The 26,047-nt window shown below is 40.4% G+C and overlaps 3 protein-coding genes across 6 annotated transcripts in view; 2 read left to right on the plus strand and 1 right to left on the minus strand.

Moving 5' to 3' along the window:
- Positions 1 to 10,562, minus strand: part of TGDS (TDP-glucose 4,6-dehydratase) — a 35,163-nt gene extending 24,601 nt beyond the window's left edge. The window contains exons 1-4 of one of the 4 annotated variants that reach the window (XM_063651049.1): positions 10,328 to 10,519; positions 8,111 to 8,177; positions 6,502 to 6,570; positions 5,136 to 5,226 (exon numbers count right to left, since the gene is read on the minus strand). In XM_063651049.1, the coding sequence (XP_063507119.1) occupies positions 5,136 to 5,226; positions 6,502 to 6,570; positions 8,111 to 8,177; positions 10,328 to 10,413 (313 nt within the window). In that variant the 5' untranslated portion in view covers positions 10,414 to 10,519. The other 3 variants (XM_063651051.1, XM_063651050.1, XM_054446203.2) reach the window with 3 other exon arrangements.
- A 5,179-nt stretch (positions 10,563 to 15,741) lies between these two features.
- GPR180 (G protein-coupled receptor 180) overlaps positions 15,742 to 26,047 on the plus strand; it is a 32,458-nt gene continuing 22,152 nt past the window's right edge. The window contains exons 1-2 of the mRNA XM_054446206.2: positions 15,742 to 15,972; positions 19,298 to 19,456. Of these exons, the coding sequence (XP_054302181.1) occupies positions 15,828 to 15,972; positions 19,298 to 19,456 (304 nt within the window). The 5' untranslated portion in view covers positions 15,742 to 15,827. The remainder of the gene's footprint in view (positions 15,973 to 19,297; positions 19,457 to 26,047) is intronic.
- LOC129011914 (NADH dehydrogenase [ubiquinone] 1 alpha subcomplex subunit 3-like) lies at positions 23,251 to 25,890 on the plus strand. Its single transcript, XM_063650852.1, has one exon. The coding sequence runs from the start codon at positions 25,501 to 25,503 to the stop codon at positions 25,888 to 25,890; it is 390 nt and encodes a 129-aa protein (XP_063506922.1). The 5' UTR covers positions 23,251 to 25,500.

The raw sequence follows: 26,047 nt of genomic DNA on the forward strand, positions 1-26,047 counted from the left end.
CTGGGTGACAGAACAAGACTCTGTCTCAAAAAAAAAAAAAAAAAAAAAAAAATCCAGATAAAAACTGAGTTAAAAATAGCTACAAATGGAGTTGGAAATTAAATGGGAAGAGGGCAAAGGTTTTGATGAACTTTACACTTTGATAAGCTAATTACACATCTGTAATTTGTAGGGTAGCCACTCCAAGAGTACAAACAGAACATATAATTTCCAAACTAGTAGAGGGAGAAAAAGAGTATAAGAAAAATTCCTCAGTCAAGTCCTTAAAAAAAGCAAGCAAGAATTTTTTTTAAATAAACAATTTTTTACAAAGGAAGAATTCTTTTTTTTAAAAAAAAGTAAGCAGCATCCAAGGAAACAGAACAGGTGAGAAAAGAAAGCATACAATAAGATGGTAGAAATAAATCCAAATATAGCAACAAACTGAACACTGAGGGTAAATATCAAAGCATACAATAAGATGGTAGAAATAAATCCAAATATAGCAACAAACTGAACACTGAGGGTAAATATCAGAATGGGTTTAAAAAAATCAAAATCCAAATACATGTTGTTTACAAGACATGCAGCTAACCGATAAAACTAGAGAAAGTTTGGAAATAAAAAGATGGAAAAAGTATCACGAAAATACTAACCAAAAAGGAAGTAACACAGCTATATTAATGCCAAACAAAATAGATTTTAAAGCAGTACACATCACCAGGGAAAAAAGATCACTTCATAAGGATAAAAGGTTCAATTCGCCAGAAATATACAAGAGATTTAAAGAACATCATTAACTAACTTAACCTAATGGACATGTAAAGAACAATCAACCCAATGTTTGCAAGTTAACATTCTTTTCAATACACATACAATTTACAGAAAGTGACCATATACTGAGCCAAAAAGCAAGTTGTAGCATAAAGGACTACAATCATAGAGTACGTTATCTAATCACATACAATTAAGCTAGAATTCCATAAGAACAAGAAAACCCATACATGTTTGGAAATTATGACATACATGTCTAAGTAACCCACAGATGAAAGAAGAAATCAAATTCCTTTTTTTTTTTTTTTTTGAGACAAGGTCTCATTCTATTGCCCAGGCTGGAGTGCAGGGGTGCGATCTCAGCTCACTGCAACCTCCACCTCTTGGGCTCAAGTGATCCTCTCACCTCAGCCTCCCAAGTAGCTGGGACTACAGGCACATGCCATCATGCCTGGCTTTATTTTTTATTATTATTTTTTGTAGAGACAGGGTCTCACTATGTTGCCCAGGCTGGTCTGGAACTCCTGGGCTCAAGTGATTCACCTGCCTTGGCCTCTCAAAGTGCTAGGATTACAGGTGTTAGCCACTGCACCCAGCAAGAAATCAAACTCTTAAAAGATAATGAAAAAATACATACGAAAACCTGTGGGATTCAGATAAAGCAGTAGTTAGAAGTAAATTTATAGTCTAAAATGTATACATTAGAGAAAAGGTGAAAATTAATAAGCTAAATATATCACAAAGATTAGAAAAAAGAATAGAAAGTAAGCATAAACAAAGTAGAAATAATGAAATAATAAAGGTAAGACCAGAAATTCATTATATAGAAAACAAACACGCATAAGAAAAGATCAACAATGTCAAAGACTGTTTTTTTGGAAGAACAATGTCAAATGTCAAATGTTGTTTTTTGGAACAACAAGGTGAGAGGTTTGCTTTGCTGGTGTAAAGAATTATTATGAAGCTACAGTAATTAAGATGGTGTGATAATATTATAAGCACAAAGACCAACAGAATTGAATAGAGCCGAGAAACAGAAGCATACATATATAAACATTTGACCCATGACAAAAGTGACAATGAGGAAAAGTCAAGTCTTTTCAATAAATGATTTTGAGTCAAACTGATATGGATATGGGGAAGAGATCTAAATGTAAAAGGAAAAACAATAAGTTTTAAGAAAAGAATCATAAGACAACATGTCCATGACCTTGGAGGTGGGAAACGAGTTCTTAATCAAGACAGAGCCGGGTACGGTGGCTCACGCCTGTAATCCCAGCACTTTGGGAGGCTGAGGCGGGTGGATCACGAGGTCAGGAGATCGAGACCATCCTGGCTAACACGGTGAAACCCCGTCTCTACTAAAAATACAAAAAATTAGCTGGGTGTGGTGGCGGGCACCTGTAGTCCCAGCTACTCGGGAGGCTGAGGCAGGAGAATGGCATGAACCCAGGGGGTGGTGCTTGCAGTGAGCTGAGATTGTGCCACTGCACTCCAGCCTGGGTGACAGAGCAAGACTCTGTCTCAAAAAAAAAAAAAAAAAAGACAGAAAGAGCACTAACCCTAAAGAAAAAGGTACAGATAAATTAACCCACATTGAAATTAAGAACTTTCACTAATAAGAAGACACCATTAAAAATGGGAAAAGGCCAGGCGTGGTGGCTCATGCCTGTAATCCCAGCACTTTGGGAGGCTGAAGCGGGTGGATCACCTGAGTAGGGTGGCTCATCTGAGGTTGGGAGTTCAAGACCAGCCTGGCCAACATGGTGAAACCCCATCTCTATCAAAAATACAAAATTAGCTGGGCGTGGTGGCGCATGCCTGTAATCCTAGCTACTCGGGAGGCTGAGGCAGGAGAATCGCTTGAATCCGGGAGGCGGAGGTTGCAGTGAGCTGAGATCGTGCCATTGCACTCCAGCCTGGGCAATCAGCAAGACTGTCTCAAAAACAAACAAACAAAAAAAAGAATGGAAAAAGGCAAAGCAGACTGAAAAAAAGGTAGCTGCAAAAGGCTTGGATCCAAAATATATAAAGGACTTATAAAAATCTATAAGGAAAAAACTGACAACCTAATAGGAAATGGTCACGAAACTTAAATAGAAATTTTCCAAAGAGGATATACTAAGAAAGAGAGGGAGAATAGTCCAATAAACAAATGGAAAGGTTTTTAACTTCATCAGGGAAAAATAAAACCACAAAATTGACACAGCCAAGTGTTGGCAAGCATCTCATAAATTGCTGGTAGAAGTGCACAACTGCTTTTATCATTAACCAAGTAGAAGGACTTGCTTTAACAGACATGAAATCATTGTATTCATCAATATAGTGCGTAATCAGACAGGCAGAGACAAATAAATGAAGAGAGACAAGATACAAAAATAAACTTGATATGACAGAGGGTAGAAACTGGTGAACTTTTCAATAAATGGTACAAGAACAATTGGTATTCACATGGAAAAACATGAAATTGGGGTTATATAAGAATTAATTTCAGATGGATTACAAATCTAAACATAAAAGACAAAATTATAAAGCTTTGAAAAGATAATATAGAAAAATATATCTTCATGACCTTGGGGTAGGAGAGAATTTAAGAACTGAAAGAGCATCAAGCATAAAGGAAAAAACATACATTGAAAACATCTTTTCATCAAAACACACTGTCAAAAAAGTGAGAAGATAGGCCATACAGAGAAGGCATCTGTAACATACGTAATGATAAAGAACTAGTGTCCTGAATATATAAAAACTCTACTTGCCATTTTTTCTCATTGAAACTTCTCTTTCAATGAGAAAAAGGTAAACAATCCCATTTTAAAATGGACAAAAGATTTCTTTTTTTTTTTTTTTTTGAGACGGAGTCTCACTCTGTCGCCCAGGCTGGAGTGCAGTGGTGTGATCTCGGCTCACTGCAAGCTCTGTCTCCCGGGTTCATGCCATTCTCCTGCCTCAGCCTCCCAAGTAGCTGGAACTACAGGCACCTGCCACCATGCCCGCCTAATTTTTTGTATTTTTAGTGGAGATGGGGTTTCACTGTGTTAGCCAGGATGGTCTTGATCTCCTGACCTCATGATACACCCGCCTCGGCCTCCCAAAGTGCTGGGATTACAGGCGTGAGCCACCGCACCCGGCCAAAATGGACAAAAGATTTCAACGTCATCTCACGAAAGAGAAATCCAAATTACAAAAAATCATATGAAAAGTACTTAATCTTATTAGTAATCAGGGAAAATACAAATTAGAAACATGAGACACCACTACACAGCACTGAAATTGGCAAAAATGGAAAGACTGACAAAACTAAGCTTTGGTGATATCTGGAGCAACAGGAAGTCACACACTTCTGGAGGAGTGGAAGTTGGTATAATTACTTTGGAACATGTTTTGACATTATCTCAATGTGAAGTATGCAGATCTTATGATCTGTTATATAGCCAAATGTAATGTATACTTATGTATCATGATACATGTTCAAGGTAGTAGTGTTCAAAATTGCTCCAAAGTGTAAAGAACCCAAATGGCTATCAAGAATAAAGTATATTAAGTAAACTACAGTGTATGTGTATATATGTATTTTTAGACTGGAATATTATGACACTGAAAACAAACAAACTATATCTATGTCCAACTCCATGGATTAATCTACATGGATTCTGAAAAAACAAAAAAAAATCCTACATATCATTATATATATATAAAAAATATATATTTAACATATAGTAAGTATATATATTTATATATATAATATTAAATATACATATATTTAAAAACAGCCTAAGCTAAGCTATATTGTGTAGGGATAAATATACAGACAACAAAAGTGTAGAGAAAAGCAAAGGAAATTATAACTTTAAATCTGGTAATAAGCAGCAGTAGTATTTACTACTGAAGAGGATTCAGCAACATTCTGTCTTTTATTCAGGTGATAGATACATGGGTACTCCATTATCATTATTTAACTGTATTTCTAAATGCTTTCAAATGTTATATTTCATAATAAAACTGTCAAATTATTAGAAAATATCTAAAATTCACAAAATGATATAAATAATGTCCATCTGCATACCCACAACAAAATTTAAGAAAAACAACATAAAAAATACAGTTGACGGCCCATCTCCCCATTGCTCCCCTTCACTATCCTGAATTGGTTAAACTCAAGTTTCCAGACAGCATTCAAAGTTATATTTCACTAATATAGCCTCGCAATGCTAATAAAAGTATCTAAAAAGTGCTGAGCTTATGGACGACACAGTCACCACGGGCTTGTTTTTCTAGTACAGTATGATATACACTCTTTCAAATATAAGTATGGTTAAGTATTGGGGGGGCGAGGGCGGGGAGAGAACTGCCAATCATAACTAACATAAAACAATGCTTACCTACATGTGTTTGCGCGGCAAAATGTAGTACTATATCTATTTTCTCTGTTTCAAAAAGCAGTTTCACAAAGTGAGAATCACATATGTCACCCTATATGAAAAAGCAAACATGAAAGGGCTAGGTTTCATAGAGCATTCTCATTCATAACCATTTTTACTATGACATCCCCCTACCTCCCACCTCCCTGTTTAATAGAGAATGTCTTGAAAATTCAACTAAGTGCTCAAACAAGGATACCAATGATGTATTTCTCTAGCATCTTAGGATATTAGATATTCAATTCAAACTATTTTTCCAAATAATATTTTAATGAGCACCAACAACTACTAAGTACCATGCTAGTGTTGTCCACAACATTTTTGCCAACCCAAGGCCACTATATTAATACAAAACTTTTTTTAGCATTTTTTAAAAAATCTTTCAGATAACCATTATTAAAATATATCTTAGGCTGGGTGTGGTGGCTCACGCCTGTAATCCCAGTGGGAAGTTGAGGTGGGCAGATCACTTGAGCTCCAGAATTTGGCCAACGTGGTGAAACTCCATCTCTACTAAAAATATGAAAATTAGCTGGGCATGGTAGCAGGCACCTGTAATCCCAGCTAGTCAGGAGGCTGAAGCAGGAGAATTGCTTGAACCCAGGAGGCAGGGGTTGCAGTGAGCTGAGATCATGCCACTGCACTCCAGCCTGGGCGACAGAGCAGACTCTGTCTCGAAAAAATATACTGTAACAACTGGAATGATATTTTGAAAACACATTTTATCACAATTAAGTAAAATTATGGTACTTCTAATGTTTATATGCACATTTAATTCTTCTAAAAATATGTATTCTCGACAATTCGTCAGTAGCTGGAGAAAACACTTTCATACAGAATAGAATTATGAAATGGTTGTTAGTATATTCTTTAAGTTTTGTAGTTAAAAAGACAGTTTATAGAATAACTTTAAAAAAACACATAAGTTAAATAGTTTCATTTGACAGTAACATTTCCCTTTGCAAATTAATGAACTGGTCCTGTGGCTTATACTTTGGACTTGTCTAAAAGTGAGACTTCCCGAGTCAATCAACCTTCATAGGGAAAGACTAGGGAGGAACTAAAATACAAACCATGTGAATTCAGTCAGCTACTGGTAGATCTGCGAAGGTACCAAAAATCACATGTAGCTTTGTATGTGTTGTCAATCAAAAGTAGTATCCTCTACAGCACATGGTACTTTTGGAAATTAACTACCTGATCTTTTAAAAGGTCTTTAATTAGTGTTCCTTTCAAGCCCATATTACACAAGTTTGTAAAGTACAAAGATACTAAAATCTCTGCATGACTAAAGAGGCACGGTACAGTTACAAGAAAATGTTCATACCTGTATAAATTTGTAGTTCTGTTTGTTAGAAATGGTTTCAAGATTCTTCAAGCTTGCACAGTAATCCAGCTTGAAAGAAGAGAGCACAGAAGGTGCAACACAAAAAGTGACATTAGCTTTTCCAATCAAATACCAATTTATTTTAAAGACTACAGATGTTACTGGTTACAATACAAGAACACGTCCTCTTAAAATGTGTTTGTTCCCTGTTTTTACACTATTTTTTTTTTCTGAGACGGAGTCTCGCTCTGTTGCCCAGGCTGTAGTGCAGTGGCGCCAATCTCTGCTCAACACAAGCTCCGCCTCCCAGGTTCACGCCATTCTCCTGCCTTGGCCTCCCAAGTACCTGGGACTACAGGCACCCGCCACCATGGACTGGCTAATTTTTCGTATTTTGTAGTAGAGGCAGGGTTTCACCGTGTTAGCCAGGATGGTTTTGATCTCCTGACCTTGTGATCCGCCTGCCTTGGCCTCCCAAAGTGCTGGGATTACAAGCGTGAGCCACCGCGCCCAGCCTGTTTTTACACATTTCAAGTTTCTGACATCTTAAAAGTAAAAAACAAGTAATTGTTACCTTTTCAAAGTACCAAAAAACAAAACAAAACAAAAACCTTTTCATAAATCTCTACTTTAAAAAATGTTCCTAGCTGGGGGTGGTGGCTCATGCCTGTAATCCCAGCACTTTGGGATGAGGCGGGTGGACCACAGGGTGAAGAGATCGAGACCATCCTGGCCAACATGGTGAAACCCCATCTCTACTGAAAATACAAAATTTAGCTGGGCTTGGTGGCAAGTGCCTGTAATCCCAGCTACTCAGGAGGCTGAGGCAGGAGAATCGCTTGAACCCAGGAGGTGGAGGTTGCAGTGAGCTGAGATTGTGCCACTGCACTCCAGCCTGGCGACAGAGCGAGAGTCCATCTCAAAGAAAAAAAAAAATGTTCCTGCCAAAATTTGCCTGTAGCCACTGGTGGCTAGAAAAGTTTACCATTTCTTACAGAAAAGGAATTAGTGATTGAAAATAATTACACCTGTGTTATACATATTATAATTCATTATACCTATTCCTCAAACTGTTGGTATATTGGTGATACAGAAAAAATTCCTGTCCATAATAGCAAGTCAGGCAAAGCTTCATAAGAGTTAAGGGTTATTCTTATGACAGATGTCCCAATTACCCTGATTTGATCATTACACATTGTATACATGTATCAAAACATCACCATATGCCCCATAACAAGTACAACTAAGATATGTCAATTAAAAAATAGAAAAAAAATCCAATTCAGGCTTATAATCACCAAATTGCCTTATGAATTTTTCTTATAGTTTTTTTGAATGAAAATCCAAAAAGTCTATTTGCAAAGTAGCAACTGAAAAAAACAAAATAAAACAAAAACTTTATTTTGTGGACCACCATAAGAAATGCAGGTTTCAAAAACTTTTATATAAGATTAAATACAGCATGAGCACATTACTACACAGAGCCTCTGAACTGCTAAAATGACTAAATAAAAAATTAAAATATCAGCATGACAAGATTCTAGTACTTTTAAAAAACATAAATTGAAATGTAATTTCAGTGCATGAAGCTCATTTTTATAAAACTCACCTTGTCTAGATTTATGATCATATAGTTTGGATAATCTTCCACTAAAGAGACAATCATATGTGATGCACTATTGAAAAAAAGTATATCTTGTTAGTGAAAAACTTTAACTTCCCTAAACTCTTGAATATTTTCCTAAGGGGTTGAGTACTAGGATAATACTCAAAGATAACTTAAATTTTTTCTAAGATAACAGAAAACAATATAACTACACTAAATACACACACATGTAAACTTTTTACCAAACTTCTCAACAGTATCTATAAACAAAAGTTTTACATTCCATTTAGACTATGCAGAAGAGAGAATGTACTGGTTCTGGGTATAGGGGAAAAAGTCAGTTTAACCAAATGATGCCATCCATACAGGTACAAGTGTCGAGTAAAGTGGAACGATAAATGGGGGCTAGTCAGCACAGCTGTACATGCCTATAGCATGCCTTTTCAGGAACTGCAGATATAAGTATGTAAAAATGAAATTATGATGAGCATAGTCAGTTGTCTATATTTAATAGTAACTTCTGCAATTGCTATTTCTTGGTATAAGATTTTGGTAATGTTAAACCAGAATCCTCAGGAGGCTTCTAGACTGAACCCAGGATTCCCAGGCTAATAACAGCTGAAACCATCCTGAGTTGGATATCCACAGTGGGTCCTGGGCTTCAGAGGACCCCAAAGGGGAATCACAGGCATATCTCAGTGAAATGATCTACCAGATTTACCATATATACTTAAAATGTTGGGCTCCCAGGAAAGGGGAGCCCTTGACCAAATTATGAACTTAGAGTTTGTATTCGGCATTACTTTCACAGCACCTTCTAAGTCGCACCCTTCCTGGACCCGCACTCTCACACAAGTATCATCCTTTCACGCCCATAGTCCTCTTTCTCATTAAGTGAAACTTGCCAGCCTGATGCCCTCCCCCAAGTGACTTGTCGGATTAGAAGGGGTGATTTAATGTGCAAATGGCCATAAACAGGAATCCTCACATTCCCTCTTCTTCCACTAGCCATTGAGTTCCTTGAGGGGAAGATGGGAGAGTTTCCTGTTTATTACTCTTGCATTCAGCTATTCCACAATTACTAAAGACTTATCTAGAATGGGCCAGGCATTCTTCCAGGTGCTGAGTGAACAGTAGTCTCTGTTTTTATCGAGTTTGTATTTTAGAGTGGGGATACAAGCAATAAACAAGCAGACACAAATCCGCAATATAATTTCAGGTAGAGGTAAGTGTGCTAGTTGGGAGAGGGGCTATTTTAGATATGATGGTCAGGTAAGAACTCTCTGAGGAGATGATATCTGAATAAAAACCAGAATTGAGTGGTGCAAACAGCCTAAGGAAAGGGGAAGCAAGTGCAAAGGCCTCAAGACAGAAGTGTGTGTCTTGATGTGTTCCAAAAACTAAGAGGGGAAGCATGGCAGGTACAGAAAAGCAGATCAGGCTGCAAAAGTAGGGCTTGGGCACTTGAGTTTTCTAGATATGGTAGAGTTTGGGCTTTATTCTTAAGTGTGGCAGGAACCACTGAAGTAAAATCCTGCTCCTAACATGATCTGATTGACTTAAGAAACACTGACTTGTATGTGAGCGACAGGCTTTAAAGGAAAATGAGTCGACGCAGTTATGGCCAACCAAGAGGCTACAGCAGGAGTCTAGGCAAAAGATGACGGTAAACATGGGCTAGGGTGGAAACGGGAAAGTGGTGACAAGTGGTCGCCGTAAGGATATACTTTGGAAGTAGAGAGGACTTGCTGATCAAATGTGGGTCTGAGGAAGAAAAGGGTGTCAACAGTGGATTTGTAAAAGTTTGCTCATTGCATGGATGTCCTATTATAGTCCTCAAATCGTTTTGGGGGTGCCTATACGCACAGGGCCCATCGTGGGGTGCGGGTGCTCTAGGCTGCGGGTGGGAAGCAGTCGGTGAGCAGCTTAGGGTAACTTGCACGCACTCAAGGAGTGACGTGGTGAGCACCTCCGGCCACAGAAGGGCGGAGAGTAACATAGCTTTGGAAGAGGCGTATTGAAGAAATCACAGTTTCAAAGGAACCACTTCTTCGCAGGCCAGGGAGAGAAAAGCTGGTCCAGGTCGTGCATTAGGACCCTCCCCATATCAGAATAAGGACCCCTCAAAGCTGGACCCAAATTACCTAGGGCAAGCAGAGCTGCGGGAAAAGGTAGGGGTTACTGGGGAGCCACTGCTTGGCTAGCGGCGCCATTACCTACATGAAACCAGCACCGCCGGTCACCAGGACCCGCTTCGCAAAGCCGCCAGGAGGACCCCACGGTTCCTCCCAACCCGACGCCGACATCTCCCAGCTCAGCAATCCCTAGTACCGTAAAGCGTATGGTCTGAAAAGCGCAGGGACGTTCCGCCGCGACCTTTTGCGACGCGCCTCGCTCGCCGGACACGTTAACAGAGCAGCCAGCGGCAGTTTCCGGAGACTGCTATGTGGCCACTAGCGGGCTGGGCGGGGCCGCGCTCACCACGCTCTGGCGCTGCTCCTTTCCGCCCTTGCCTGGTCCGCTAGGTGCAGTTGGGGTCGCACGGGTGGTAGGGGTATGGAACGTTTTTCCCGGAAATGCCACCACTATGGATCAGATTTATAAATGAGTACCTTCTTTCATTCTTGTACTACAGCCATCTCTAGAGGTTACCTATCAGTTGAGCTGAGAACGGGGAGTTGTTGCAGATGGAGATGGGAGGTTGCAATTTAAAAATGATTTTTTTTTTTAGTGGGGCGGGGACAGGGTCTCCCTCTGTTACCCAGGCTGGAGTGCAGTGGTGCGATCATGGCTCACTGCAGCGTCGACCAATGGGGCTCAAACAATCCTCCCACCTCAGCCTCCTGAGTAGCTAGGAATACAGTCGTGCGCCACTACGCCCGCCTAATTTTCGGTAGAGATGGGTTTCACCCTGTTGCCCAGGCTGGTCTCGAACTCCTGGGATCTAGCCAGCCTACCTCCTCAGCCTCCCAAGGTCCTGGGATTACAGGCGTGAGCCACCGTGCCTGGCCTGCAAAATAATCTTTTGCTGTTGTTAATATTATTTCAGGCCGGGCGCCGTGGCTTACGCCTGTAATCCTAGCACTTTGGGAGGCCGAGGTGGGCGGATCACCTGAGGTCAGGAGTTCGAGACCAGCTTGGCCAACATGGTGGAACCCTGTCTCTACTAAAAATACAAAAATTAGCCGGTCGTGGTGGCAGGCGCCTGTAATCCCACCTACTCGGGAGGCCGAGGCAGGAGAATGCTTGAACCTGGAAGGCAGAGGTTGCAGTGAACCGAGACCGCACCATTGCACTCCAGCCTGGGCAACAAGAGCAAAACTCCGTCTCAAAAAATAATAATATTATTATTACAGACAGTTCAGAAGGCTTGCAGTCATGATAAAGATATTCCCTAGGTCCTACGCTGATATCTTATCCTATTCTCCCCTTTGCTAACTCCACCCCAGCCTCCCCACCCTCCTTGCTCTTCATTCAATGTGCCAGGCATGCTACTTCCCCAGGACCTTGATGGTCTTTCCCCAGATGTCTGCCTAGTTTTTACCCTTACTTCCGTTTTCAGCTTGAATGGCATCCTATTGACCACCACGGTTAAAATAGCGAGCTCTGCCCAACCCTGCCGAATCATCTTACCCTTCTTTATTTATCTTCCTAGCACTCAACATTTCCATTGATGTCACTGCCCTCTGTTTAGTGTTCCATGAGGTCAGGGGTTTTGTTTTGTTTTCTGCTGTAATCGCATGTCCTTAGAGACTTGGCACAGAATAAATGACCATTAAATATTGTCAAATAGATAAATAAATACCTTTTTTTCCCCAACATAATGTTTGGCAAAGCTGAAAACGAATGGAAACGTCCAGCACAGATGTATATGTAGAAGTATCATATCACAACCTTTTTACAAGGCAAAGTGGTAATATATAGGAAAATTTCAAATGTTCATATTCTATGACCCCCCCCCCAATTCCATGATGTATAATATAGATAATTGTTCATTGCTGTATTGCTTGCAATAATGAAACACTGGAAATAATCTAAATGTGTATAATGTCTTCTAACTTTTAAAATGCAGTAAACTATTTTATAGCCTTTAAAAAGAATGTACCAACATGGAATGAAGACCAAAATATATTGCAATCGATACGTACAGTTTTTTTCTGACCAGACTCTTCCCCCCACCGTCCTTTATGATCTCCCCAAGTTGACCTAGGCAGGCCACATAATGGAATCTGGCTGACTCTAGGCCAACTGAAGCCTTTTCTTGGGATTTAGAATTCGACTAAGTTGTTAGTATAGTCTGGTTACTCTACTTGAACTCTGAGGTCCTATAAAGCTGGAACTTTTTGGTGGCCGTGTTCTTTCAAAGTAACTGAGGAGCCAAAAAGCCTGTCTTCACAGCGAGAAAAACAAAGTTGATTGAGAAGAAAGAAAAGATAGGAGAGGCCTAACATTCAAGGCCTGTGTTATGATTTTTCTTCAGGACCAGTTTTATTCCTGTCCTTGGTTTACAAATACCATTTGTGGTATTTGTAGTACCACATATATTTGTGGTATTTGTGGCTTACTTGAAAGGATTCACCCTAAACTCTTAAAATAAATTACCTTTAGGGATGAGATATGGGCAGGGAAAGGAGGAAATGGGGAGTTTAATTTTTACTTTATATACTTTTGTTTTTTTGAGACAGAGTCTCGCTCTGTTGCCCAGCCTGGAGTGCAGTGCCACAATCTTGGCTCACTGCAACCTCTGCCTCCCAGGTTCAAGCAATTCTCCCATCTCAGCCTCCAAGTAGCTGGGATTACAGGCGCATGCTACCACACCTGGCTAGTTTTTGTATTTTTAGTAGAGATGAGTTTTCACCATGTTGGCCAGGCTGGTCTTGAACTCCTGACCTCAGGTGATCCACCCACCTCACTTCCCAAAGTGCTGGGATTACAGGTGTCAGCCACTGCGCCCAGCCTGCTTTATATACTTTTGACTATGAATTTTTTTCTGAGACACATGGATTACTTTTATAATAAAGAACCCTTGCAGTTCTTTTAAAAAAAAAATCCCAAAATATTAATACTTCCAGCGTATTCCTGGTCAGCCAGAAATACTGAAAATGCTGGATATATGGTAGGAGGTGGTCCCTCAAGATTTTTTTTTTTTTTCTAAATGGTGAGGTCTGTTATGAGAACTTGCTTATGTGTTATAGAAGCTTGTTGTTAAATGAAAATAATTTATATAGATTTATTCATGAAATAATTTTGAGCTGCTACTTTTGTTACCAGTGGAGGGTCTTGACTGCAAGTTGTCCAGTTTCTTGGCATTTTGAACAAAGAATTGGACAAAACGCACAGCAAAGCAAGGAAAGAATGAAGCAACGAAAGAAAGAAAGCAGGGATTTATTGAAAATGAAAGTACATGGCCGGGCGTGATGGCTGACGCCTGTAATCCCGGCACTTTGGGAGGCCAAGGTGGGTGGATCTCTTGAGGTCAGGAGTTTGAGACCAGCCTGGTCGACATAGTGAAACCCCGTCTCTACTAAAAATCCAAAATTAGTTGAGTGTGGTGGTGTGCACCTGTAATCCCAGCTGGAAGCTGAGGCAGGAGAATCACTTGAACCTGGGAGGCAGAGGTTGCAGTGAGCTGAGATTGTGCCACTGCAGTCAAGCCTGGGTGACAGAGGGATACTCTGTCTCAAAAAAAGAAAATGCAAGTACACAGCGCAGAAGGGCCTGGATACATAATCATCTTGGGTCCAAATACTCCCTAGAGGTTTCCCATTTGGCCACTTGGAGCTCACCTCATATAAATGAAGTGGTGGCCCCCAATATGTCTGATTCCTTGGGGAAAGCAAGGAATCAGAGGCTGAAGTGGAGTTACAAAGGTCACACTCCTGTGCAAACATCTGATTGGTTGCAAAAAGCAATGTTACAGAGTTACAAAGTTGCACTTCCATGCAAATGAAGACTCAGCAGGCAATCAGTCTGATTGGGTAAGGACAGCCAATTTCTTATCTGCCTCACAGAAAAGGTGGGGATTTGCAAAGGGCATAGCCTGTGTTCCTTTTGCTACTTAGGGTGGAAAGTTAGGGTTTTCCTTTAAATTTAGTTCTAGGAAGTCGGTGTGAAAAGGCCTTAGGTTCCCTGCCCCCAGGCCCTATTCTCCTGCCTCACTTTCATTAAGACAGGTATAGCCGGCTCGGTGGCTCACGCCTATAATCCCAGCACTTTGGGAGGACAAGGCGGGCAGCTCACCTGAGGTCGGGAGTTCGGGACCGGCCTGATCAACATGGAGAAACCCCATCTCTACTAAAAATAAAAAATTAGCTGGGCACGGTGGCGCATGTCTGCAATCCCAGCTACTTGGGAGGCTGAGGCGGGAGAATCGCTTGAATGCGGGAGGCAGAGGTTGCGGTGAGCCGAGATCGCGCCATTGCACTCCAGTCTGAGCAACAACAGCGAAACTCTGTCTCAAAAAAAAAAAAAAAAAAAGAAGTATAGTCGCTGACCAGCTGGATCTGACAGTAGAGGCAGAGATTTCAGACACATGAATGGATACTTACAGTACAGTGCGTGAGTGCCCTGGTAGGGAAGTAAGGGATTCTGGTTCCAGGGGCATCCACTACAGACTTAGGGGTTTGAGCAAGGCTTCTTAAAGTGCCTTGGGAAGGAGGAGTAAAGGAGGAAAAGGAAGGTGAGGAGGTCCAGTGTTGGAATAAGCAGAAGTATTCCAGCCAGAGGGATCAGGGAGTGATATAAGCCTAGAAGGGAAAACTTGGGAGTGTTCAGGAAACGGCGGTAAAGATGGAGATGAGAAAAAATAGACATTTGAGAGTTGGAGAGCCATATTCTAGAGTTTGGGTTGTGTGCTAAAGGCAACTGAGAACCTTTGAAGGCAAGTGCAGCAAATTGTTTCCTACAGCTTTCTGTGGCTGTAGGGTAGAGATGGATTGTAGCCAATTAGAATGAAGACTGTAGAGACGGTCTTTGCCATAGGCCAAGAAAGTGACGAACTGAGTAGGACTGTGGCCGCCGCTTCCCACCTTCAGAAGAGGGGCTAATCCACACTTGTAATTGAATTGATTGAATGGGGGGGGGGGCTACAATTCCCAGCGATCTGGTCTGCGGGGGAGGGAAGGGTGGGGGTGGGGGGATAATGTAATTCGAGAAGCTAGAGAACCTAGGAGGGAAAAATCGGCTGGAGATGCCAAGAGAAGTCATGCGTTAAATTGTGGCTATGGTAGGTTATACAGGCGCCGAGGAAGAAAATCTGCATAAGAACACGGTTTTTCTTTGCGGGAGTTTAACTCTCTCGACCAGAAACAGTCCTGTCCTGCGTTTCTTAAGTTTTTTCCGAATCCCACATGCCCCTTCAAGGCCCCGCGGACTAGTGCCTGCGCGCCCGCGCATGCTCAGTAGCAAGACGTGCTAGGCAATGAGGAGATGAGTTTTCCGTAACCTGAAGCAACATCCTCCTGATTCCTCATTAAAGAAAAAGGCGGGAACTAGTCAAAAGCCGGGGAGTGATGGGTCGCTCGGATCTGCGCGTCCCGCCCATTTCGGCCTCTGATTGGTGAATGCCTTTGGCTCATGGCAGAGGAGCCCGCCTCATTGGCTCTCAGGCTCCAGAGCAGCAGGTCTCCGGCGCCGACCCCGCCTCCCCCAGCTGCCGACGTGGGGCGGGCAGCCGCCCGCGGCTGGGAGCCGGCGCGTCGGTGCCGAGCGGGAGACGGGCATGGGGGGGCTGCGGCTGCTAGCGGTGGCCCTCACGTGCTGCTGGTGGCCGCAGGGCAGCCAGAGTAAGACCCTGCGGGGCAGCTTCAGCAGCATCGCGGCCCAGGACGCCCAGGGCCAGCGCATCGGCCACTTCGAGTTCCATGGTAGGTCTGGGGGCGGGGAGGGGGATGAAGGCGCGCTGGCCCATCCCGCCCGCGGGGCTCGCGGGCCGCTCCCCCTGGCCCCTCCCTGCCACGTTGGGCGAGGCCGGCGACTTCCCCAGCCTCACCTGGACCTCCAGCGTCGCAGCAGCTGCCGCGAATGGTGGGATGCGTTCCTTGCCAACCCCGTTGGTGCGGCTTCCCAGCCCCAGGCAGCGGCCTCTCGCCACTAGTGATCGCATTCCGCACCTGAAAGCCGGTTTCCCTTTCCCCAGCCCTCCCCTTGCAAGCGAATGTGCAAATGAGTGGTCGGCCGCATCTTTCCAGATCCTTCCCGCAAAGAAGCACGTTTGCTTCTTCCTGTCTCGGCCACACTGTGTACCCTGACGTACGGGAGAATTTAAGCCTAGGAACTTAAATTTCCTTTTTTTTTTTTTTTTTTTAAAGACCAATTTGCTGAGACCTACTTGCAACAGAGTGGTTTTGGAAACCAAGTAAAACACTTGATAATGTAATTGTGATATTGAGCAGTTTGGTTACTTGGCTACTAGGGCAGTAGATTTACTATGGGCGGTAAGGCCTAGAATTAAGCTGATGAAAATGCATTTAAGTAGCATCCTGGAAGCTCCCTAATTTGTGTTCTGTGTGGCTCTTCTGAAATCAGAGTTGCATTTGATTTCAGACCTTTTGGTCTTCCTCAAAAATCAGTAATTATTCCTTCAATAAATGCATTTGCATTTCATTCTAATTTTGGTCTCATTTGCACTCTCACAATTTAAGTGTTTTTCTTGGTACTCTTAATTTGACTAGTGCTGTATTTCAAATAATTATTTGCTTTGATGACATTAGGAACTTTGATTTGTACAGTCTTTAGCATTAAAAGATGCAACGATGAACATCAGAATATTGGCCTAGAAAATATTGTTAGGAGAAGATAATAGAAACGGAACTACTTTGGTGAGAAAAGGAATTTAAAGTATTGGGGAATTACGGAATTGACAATAAAGGGAAGGGATCCTGATTTTTTTTTTTTTTTGAAGTTTTTAAGATAGCTAAGAAAAGGAGTTTCAGCAACCCAGTTTTTCAAAATCCAATGTGGAATATATTTTGGGTGAATGAAGAAGAAACACTAGAAACAATTTTATTATTTTTTGGTCACATTTTGAGTTTCTCATTCAACGGACTGTAACCATACTTTGAGTATTGACAGCCACTGTCTTAAATGGCACAATGTGGACAGTGTTGGAAAATGTGGGATTTTCCAACGTGAAGTTATTACTTAGGACCAGCAGAGAGACTTGGACGACCTCATAGTTCATGATGATCATCTGGTAAACGTGGAGGAGAAACATGTACTAAATTCGGATTTCTCAAGACAGATTGGGGATAAGGTGTTTTAAGTACATTCATTCTCTTTCATATGTGTAAAATCATATATAGTTATTACCAATTGTCATGAATCCCAATTCAGTAAAATAATAATACAAAAACTATACTGAAACAATGAACTGTAACTCAGAATGCAATTTACAGTGTCAATTGGGCCTCAGAGTCACTTTTAAGACTGTTCAAAATATGTAATCAATTTATGTAAGAGACTTGCACATTCTTTGATATATATACTGTATATTTAAATATATTGAAAATGTTTAATCAAAGTGGTAATTATAGTAACAAAAGCATAGAAAAAAAATTTCCAGGAGAACAGAAGATCTTAAAATGAAAAACAGTCTCCTGTCTTAGCTCTTTCACCCAGAATCCCTTTCCCTAGAGGCAATAACTTACTGCCATTTCTGTTCTGGGCCTTAAATGTAGTTGGTGTGTGCAACCAGGTTCATTCTGTATTCATCTTACAACATATATTATTCTGAAAGTTCTTTTTTTTAAAAAAGAAGCCAGACTCAGTGGGTGGCTCCTGCCTGTAATCCCAGCACTTTGGGAGGCAGAGGCGGGCAGATCACTTGAGGTCAGGTGTTCAATACCAACCTGGCAGCTGGGCGTGGTGGCTCACACCTGTAATCCCAGCACTTTGGGAGGCTGAGGCGGGCAGATCACCTGAGGTCATGAGTTAAAGACCAGCCTGGCCATCATGGTGAAACCCCGTCTCTACAAAAATACAAAAATTAGCCAGGCATGATGGCAGGTGCCTGTAATCCCAGCTATTTTGGGAGGGTAAGGCAGGAGAATCGCTTGAACCGGGGAGGCAGAGGTTGCAGTTAGCTGAGATCGTGCCATTGCACTCCAGCCTGGGCAATAGAGCGAGAATATGTCTCAAAAATAAATTTAAAAAAAAAAAGACCAACCTGGCCAACATGGTGAAACCCTGTCTCTACTAAAAATACAAAAATTAGCTGGATGTGGTGATGCTGGGTGTGGTGGCGCATGCCTGTAATCCCAGCTACTCCTACTCAGGAAGCTGAGGCAGGACAATCAGGAGAATCGCTTGAACCTGAGAGGTGGAGGTTGCAGTGAGCCAAGATTGCGCCACTGCACTCCAGCCTGAGTGACAGAGTAACACTGTGTCTCAAAAAAAAAAAGCGTTTTGCTCTGTCACCCAGACTGGAGTGCAGTGGTGTAATCAAAGCTTACTGCAGCTTCAGACTCCCAAGCTAAAGCCATCCTCCCATCTCAGCCTTCCGAATAGCTGAGACTGCAGGCTCAGCCACCAAGCCCAGCTAATTTTTTTTTTTTTAAATAGCAACAGGATCTCACTTTGTTTCTCAGGCTGGTCTCAAACTCTTGGGCTGGGAATCCACCCACCTTGGCCTCCTAAAGTGCTGGGATTACAGGTGTGGCCACTGTGCCCAGCCCCTGAAAGTTCTTTTGTAAAAGTCATAGATACCAAATTTTGTTTTAGGTATAATATGTCTACCCCAGAACACATACATTTAAACTTTCCTGCTATTAGCTATGTTTATTTTTTATATTGAGTATAATTAAATATTAACACCTATGTCATATTAAAAAACAGAAACTTTGGTGGGACATTTCTGTAGATTATGAATAAAATGTAAAACATGAAGTGGTTGTAAAGTGAGGCAAAAATTTTAATACAGTGAATTGTTCAAATACCCCAGATATTGCGGTTTATTGAGTGAAATATTATCAGTTATCAGCTCAATTTCAAGGAAATACCATACGTTCATTTGAATAATCTCTTGCTTCTGAATGTTGTGTTCATTCTGATGTGATTTACCTAGTTAAGCGAGATTTAAGAAGAATTGTGCTTTTTAAATTTCCACTTTGGTAAGTAGAGGTGTTGAGTCGTCCTCATGTCTCAGTTTCTTGTAAGACCAAACTAGTTGATGATTTTTGTTTTAATGTCAAGGTGACCATGCTCTTCTGTGTGTCAGAATCAACAACATAGCAGTAGCTGTTGGAAAAGAAGCTAAACTCTACCTGTTCCAAGCCCAGGAATGGCTAAAGCTACAGCAAAGCAGTCATGGTTATAGCTGTAGTGAAAAATTATCCAAAGCTCAGTTGACAAGTGAGTATATCCTTTTTTCTTTGATCATTAGATATAGTTTTTTTCCTCCTAATGTTGAAATATAGTACCATATGTACATATGTTATGTTTCCTGACAGCATACATCCCACTGTGGTGACACTTTGTCTAGTACATTTTAAGCTGAGTTTTAACGGTGCCTTTCCCCTCTTTATCATTCATCATTTTTGAAAAAAAAAATCCAGATAATTTATATAGGAGTCCTTTCTTTCATCAGACGCTTTACAGTTTGCGTAATTTATGCCAATATGGAAAATATATTTTGACCCAGTGGCAGCATGGAATGAATGGTAACATTTGTTGAATGCTAATGATCTGCCAGCACTGAGCTAAATGCCAATGTATTATCTTAGTTAACTGGGTAATTTAGCTCGAATGATGCTGTTTCACAACATGTCATTTGAACGTGAGACTTAGTTATATGGTGATAAAATATGTCACTTTGACGGCCAGGTGCGGTGGCTCACGCCTGTAATCTCAGCGCTTGGGGAGGCCAAGGTGGGTGGATCACCTGAGGTTGGGAGTTTGAGACCAGCCTGGCCAACATGGTGAAACCCAGTCTCTACTAAAAATACAGAAAAGAATTAGACAGATGTGATGGCACGCGCCTGTAATCCCAGCTACTTGGCAGGCTGAGGCATGGGAATTGCTTGAACCTGGGAGGCAGAGGTTGCAGTGAGCCGAGATCATACCACTGTACTCCAGCCTGGGCGACAGAGTGAGACTTTGTCTCAAAAAAGTCACTTTGAGATGTACCACCACCACATCATTTGTATACTTCTGGATTTGCCTCTAGAGAGGCCGTACTTTTTAAATCCTAATCTAGTGGCTTAAATCCGTGATCCCATTCATTCTCATCAACATTGTCCTGTGCATTAGGGTGCTAGCCATCCAGGGTGAGTGAAAATTTTTTTAAATACAGAAATGAAGAACATGTGCCATTGTTTCCATTTTGCACCTTGCAAGTTAATTAGGTGTAGAAGACATTAGAAATTTGAAGCATCCATGAGGAAAAATGGGAATTATTCTTCCCTTTTTCCTCTTATTATTCAGGGACTCATCCATATATGGAACATGGTAGTCTCTTCTCTTAGCCTATTCTAGTGAAGCATTCATTTCTAAACATCCGGCCTTTATTTTATCAGCTGTCTGATTCCCTCATAAGGCAACTAGCTGGATCAGTGAAAAGAGCAGAGGTCCCCAATCCTTGCCACCCATTGTGGGGATCTTTAATGTAGATTTGTGAGATGATATTGTGAGAAGATCGTATCCTGAAGATGAGTGACAATTACATACAATTATTTACTTTGACCCTGAATTCAAAACTTATCTGGGAAATATATGCAGATTCTCTTGATCAGTTATCTCTTCCTTTCTCTGCCAGTTTACTCATCTAGGTGTTGCACGTATGTGTAAAAGGTCAGTTCCCAATTCCTCTGATGTCTAAACTGAACTCACCATCTTCCCCATCCAGACCTGGTCCTCTTCTGATGTTCCCTGTTTTAAGAATTGGCACCACCATCCATTCAGTAAGCAGTTGAGAAACCAAGGTGTCTTCTAATACTCCCCTCTTTGACCTTTCTACCGCCCCATCCATCAGTTAAGTCTTGAGGTTTTACTTTTAAATATCTCTTGAATTCATCTTGCCTTTGCTATTTCAATAGTCTCCTACCTGGCTATTTTATAGCCATGCTGGTCCCCCTTCTGTAACTAGATCTTTCTAAATAGCAGATCTGGTTATGTTACATTCACTTCCTCACCACACCCTTAAAATAAATGGTTTCCCTTAACCTGACCAGCAAAGCTGTTTTCCTTAACCTGACCAGGCCTCCTTAACCTGACCAGCAAAGCCATTGTAGACTGGCTGCTGCTTACCTCTCCGTTTCATCTCAGGGCATTGCCTCACTCACTGCATTTTATTTCAGTGCTACTCTGAGCCTTTGCATAGGCTTTTTCCTCTTCAGCCTCCCCTCTGGCTCCTCCCTCGATTAAGTTAACACCTAAGTTTTTATAGCCTCTTGCTTTCCTGCATAACACTTACTATAGTTACCACTTTACATTTTATTTATTTGTTATAAAATCAGTCAATGAGAGCAGTAGGGCTCTTTTGTTGTGTTCATTCACTGAGCGCTTCCACTGTTTCATGTACTATGCTAGGTACTGTTGATAGATCAGTGACCAAAATGTCCTTAAGGCTGGTGGAGGTGACCAGAATGAATCAGATGAATGTGAATAAATGTAAAATTGCAATTTTGATAAATACTATGAATGCTAATTATATGGCACTATGAGAATGAGAATTGATGATACCCTGGCGCTTAGTTAAGTTTTTACTAAGTATTTGTAGAATGAATAGTCGTAGACCTTCATGCTTAAGGGCTTTTTGTTTGGCTGGTTGTTGGCTTTTTGTATTTGGCACCTCAAAGACTTTTTCTGTCTCCAACAAAAACTTACTAGGCAGTTTAAAGCTTTGAGCTATAGGAATATTGATTTGTTCTCTTGTATCACATAGTCAGTATTTATATACTTTATACACTTAAAAACATCATTTTTGTATGAGTCATATTCCTGTATTCCCAGAACTTCTGTATACAGGGAGACAGTATGGTACAATGGGAAGACCACAAAACTGAGAATCACTGCTAGTGATTTATAACAAGAACTTGTTATCTTTGAATCTCATTTTACTTATCTGTACAACAAGCAAGTTGGACTAGGTGTCCCTAAGATTCATGATAGTTCCAAACTGCTGCCATTCTCATTATAACTCTTAAGGATGGAGTTACTTATGTATATGACTACAACTTAACAAAACCTTCTGCTGTTGTTTCTTTTTCTATTTTCTCTTTCTTTTCCCTGTTCTGTTAAGTGCAGAGGTATTTTTTGGAATTGTGGAATGGAAGATATCAGGAAACAGGAATTTTAGAGGAATGAAGGTTGTTTTGTCAAATTTTGGGGCTTAAAATAAATTTAATACTGATTTCTACATATATGTACCTCACCAATTTTTTTTTCCAATAACAAAATCCAAATCTTAAGTCTCTAACTTTTATATATTGTCGTATTTATGGTATGTTGTTTAGGAGCTTAGGTACATTTAAACAAAAAGCATATCCTTAAATTCATGATGTAATAGTAACACATATTTAAGAATAGTTCCTTATAGCAAGTGCTTTTCTTAGCTATTAATGAGACTTAAGAGTTAACAGCCTTTCACCTATTTGGTAATGAACTCAGTAACTCTGCCCAGCTCCTACGTAAAACCTTGCTGCTGCTGTGTACTATGAAAAGACTAGCAGATTGGAAAAATCTCAGTGTTGAATGTTGCTTGACTCTCCCAAATTAATGTTTGAAAAGTTATTTTTCAGTCATCTCTGTTCTGTCATAAAAATCTGATTTAAAAGATACTGAAAACTATTTTGTAGATTTTTAAAGCAAGCAAACAAGACATTTAAAAGCACTGAAAATGATGAGTTTATGTATTTCTAAAACTTAACGAGGAAATTCGGAGGAATTTTCTATCAGATTACAGGAGCTAAATGTAATATTGTATATAAAACATTTCAGTGTTGTCTTTTTACATGTTATGCATATGATTCCTTTTGTAGTTTGGTATATTTTATAAATCATTTAAAGGTGTTAGTATTTTATTGTGTGTTTTGGTTAACAGTATTCCTTTTATAATATGATTGGGCAATTAGCTATTCAACACCATTCTCAGCAGTTCAAGTTTTGTTAATATTTGAGGTACTAATTACACCAGCATAGAATATGTATGCTGTGTTGTAGTCTTTTGTCTCAGAAACAATGAACACACAGTTTTGTCAAGAGGCTTGTTTCCCAGGCTTGCTGAAAAGACAGCAAGACAAAAACTAAAGGCCGGTATCACTTTTTGAAGCACACTTTTATTTCTGTTTGAAGTAAATCCACATAATTTAAAATGAAACATCAAAAATATATTGGTAAAAGTGTGGGTTTTTTAATATTTTAGCTAAGAGAAAAAGGGCAAATGATAAAAACAGCAACACAGCAGAGCCTTTATATAATGAGGTCCGGATTATATAATTGCAAATTGCACATTTAAACAGTCTTATTTCTGAATCATTTATTGATCATATATTAAATTCTTATTAAAAGTCTTCCAATATTTAACAGAAACTAGAGTCTTTGCTACATTTTTCCAGAAACTGTGTGTGTGTGTTTTTTTTTTTTTCAAAGGTAGTTTAAATGTCAGCTAACTTACAGTAGCCAAAAAAGCAATGCCATGGTGGTGTTAATCAGATCCTCTTGTTCAGTTTAACCACCAATGAACGAAATTCCCAGTTGCACAGTCCAAGTCCTCAAAATTCAAATCCTGACTACATCTGTATCTCACTCCTAAAGACAACCTATAAATAACATTTTTCCAACTTTCCACTAGGAAAATTTCCCAACATACAGAAAAGTTGAAATTACAGTACAACCAGCATCCGTATATCCTCTGCTTAGACTCAATAATTGTTACTATTTTGTTAAATTTGCTTTGTGTCTATATGTATGTGATTTTTGTTTTAATTGAACCATGTGAAAATAAGCAGCAGGTGTCACAGTTTGCCTCTCCATACCTAAGCATACATCTTCTAAGAGTAAAGAAATTCATCTGTTTAACTATCATACACCTAAGAAAATGAATAATTCTGTAATGTCCTCTGAAATCTATTCCATACACACATTTCTAGTTACCTCAAGAAATGTCTTTTATTTATTAAAAATGCTTTTTTCTACAATTGAGAAAAAGATTAAGACTAATTTGTCCTTAAATATTGACATATTGTGGGGGCAATCTAGAGTTGGGAATTGGGCCCATCATAATACTGTTTTAAAAATACTTTGTGTAGAATCATGCTCTTTCCATATACTTTTCATTTGCCCCTCACAAGAACTCTGAGCTAGCAGGGCAGGTATCTTTATTTGACTATTGAAGAAACAAATTTAGAGAGTTAGTAAATTTATTTGCTGAGTCACAAGGCCAAGACTCGCTCTTCTAACTCTACTCTTTTTGTTACACCCATAACTTGAGACACTCCTCTCCTAGGCAGCTTTGTGTTAGTGTTAGTCTTAGTCAGTGCCTCTTAGGTCAGGTCAGATTCAGAAACCGCAGTTACTTTTGCACCAACCTAATAGTTTTAGATCCAGAAGGAATCTTAGACATCATTTTGTGTTTCTCAGAAGGGAGTGCCGTTGGCATTTTAGGGGGAATAATTCTTTGCATGAGGTTCAACACAGCCCTCCTCCAAGTATCTAACCAGCTATTGTGACAAAAAACTATCCCCTCACATTTTCAGATGCCCTGGAGGAAAGGAGATTACCCTGGATTGAGAACCACTTACTAATATAACTACCTTGTTTTAAAGAAAGGAAAAGCAGAATTGACATTTAGCAACTACTCTGTGACAGATACCATGCTAGGTGACTCAAATAACTTAGTGCTTACATCAGCCCTTTGCTGTAGGTAGTATCTTCATTTTACAGATGAAGACAATGAGTGTCATTGCTTATGTAACTTACCCAAGGTCACACAACAGTCAAGTATTGAAGCCGGGATTCAAACATACATCTGAATGATGCCACACACCCCCACCCCTGACTATATCATACTACTTCATGTGGACCTGATCCAGTATAATAACTTCTACATTCCTGTAATTTCTATTTTTTCTGCTTTTTGTATACCTTTAAAGAACAACCAATCAGAAAAAGATTTTGGAAAATCTTTTGAAAATACGTAGTTTTTAGATATAATGATTTCGTAAGTTGAATGTTCTATTTTAAATTTTTACTCGAGTAATCTTCAAAAATGTCACTGTGATTGTTCACAGCATTGTAGATGTGCTTAATGCCATAGACTGTACACTTAAAAATGGTTAAAATGATACATATAGCATTGTGTATATTTTACCACAATAATTTTTTTGAATGTCATTAACCAACCCGGAAACTGAAAATATCGAAAATGAAAATTCAAAGTTTCAGCTGCCGAGACCAAGATGGTGGCGAGACTCGGCACCTTCCTCAAGAATGCCTGGGCCAGGGAGCCAGTGCTTGTCGTGTCCTTCATCATCGGGAGCCTAGCTGTAATTCTGCCCCCACTCAGCCCCTACACCAAGTACTTCATCATGATCAACGAGGCCATGCCCTACAAGTACCCAGTGCCCGTCTGCAATGATGGAAACATGCCCAACGTGCCCAGCCACCCCCAGGATCCCCAGAGCCCCAGCTTGGAGTGGCTGAAGAACCTGAGCACCTCCACTGACAGAGGAGGCCCCTCCCATCGCTCCCAATACGAATGTGAAAACCAAAAAGAAAAAAAAAAAAAAAAATTCAGAGTTTCAGTGAAGCCATTCTACTTGTGGTGTTTTATAGTCATACTTTTATAGTGATTCCTTGGTTAAAAACATCATTTTTATCTCCTTTGCAGATGAATTCTGATTTATTCTATAAATATCTGGTTTACAAGACTTATTCCAAATACCACACAAGGTCTTGGATTTCTGAGACAATAAAAATTAAACAAAAGATTGTCCTAACCTCAAA

The sequence above is a fragment of the Pongo pygmaeus genome, chromosome 14 (genome assembly GCF_028885625.2).
Source record: "Pongo pygmaeus isolate AG05252 chromosome 14, NHGRI_mPonPyg2-v2.0_pri, whole genome shotgun sequence".
Lineage (NCBI taxonomy): Eukaryota > Metazoa > Chordata > Mammalia > Primates > Hominidae > Pongo > Pongo pygmaeus.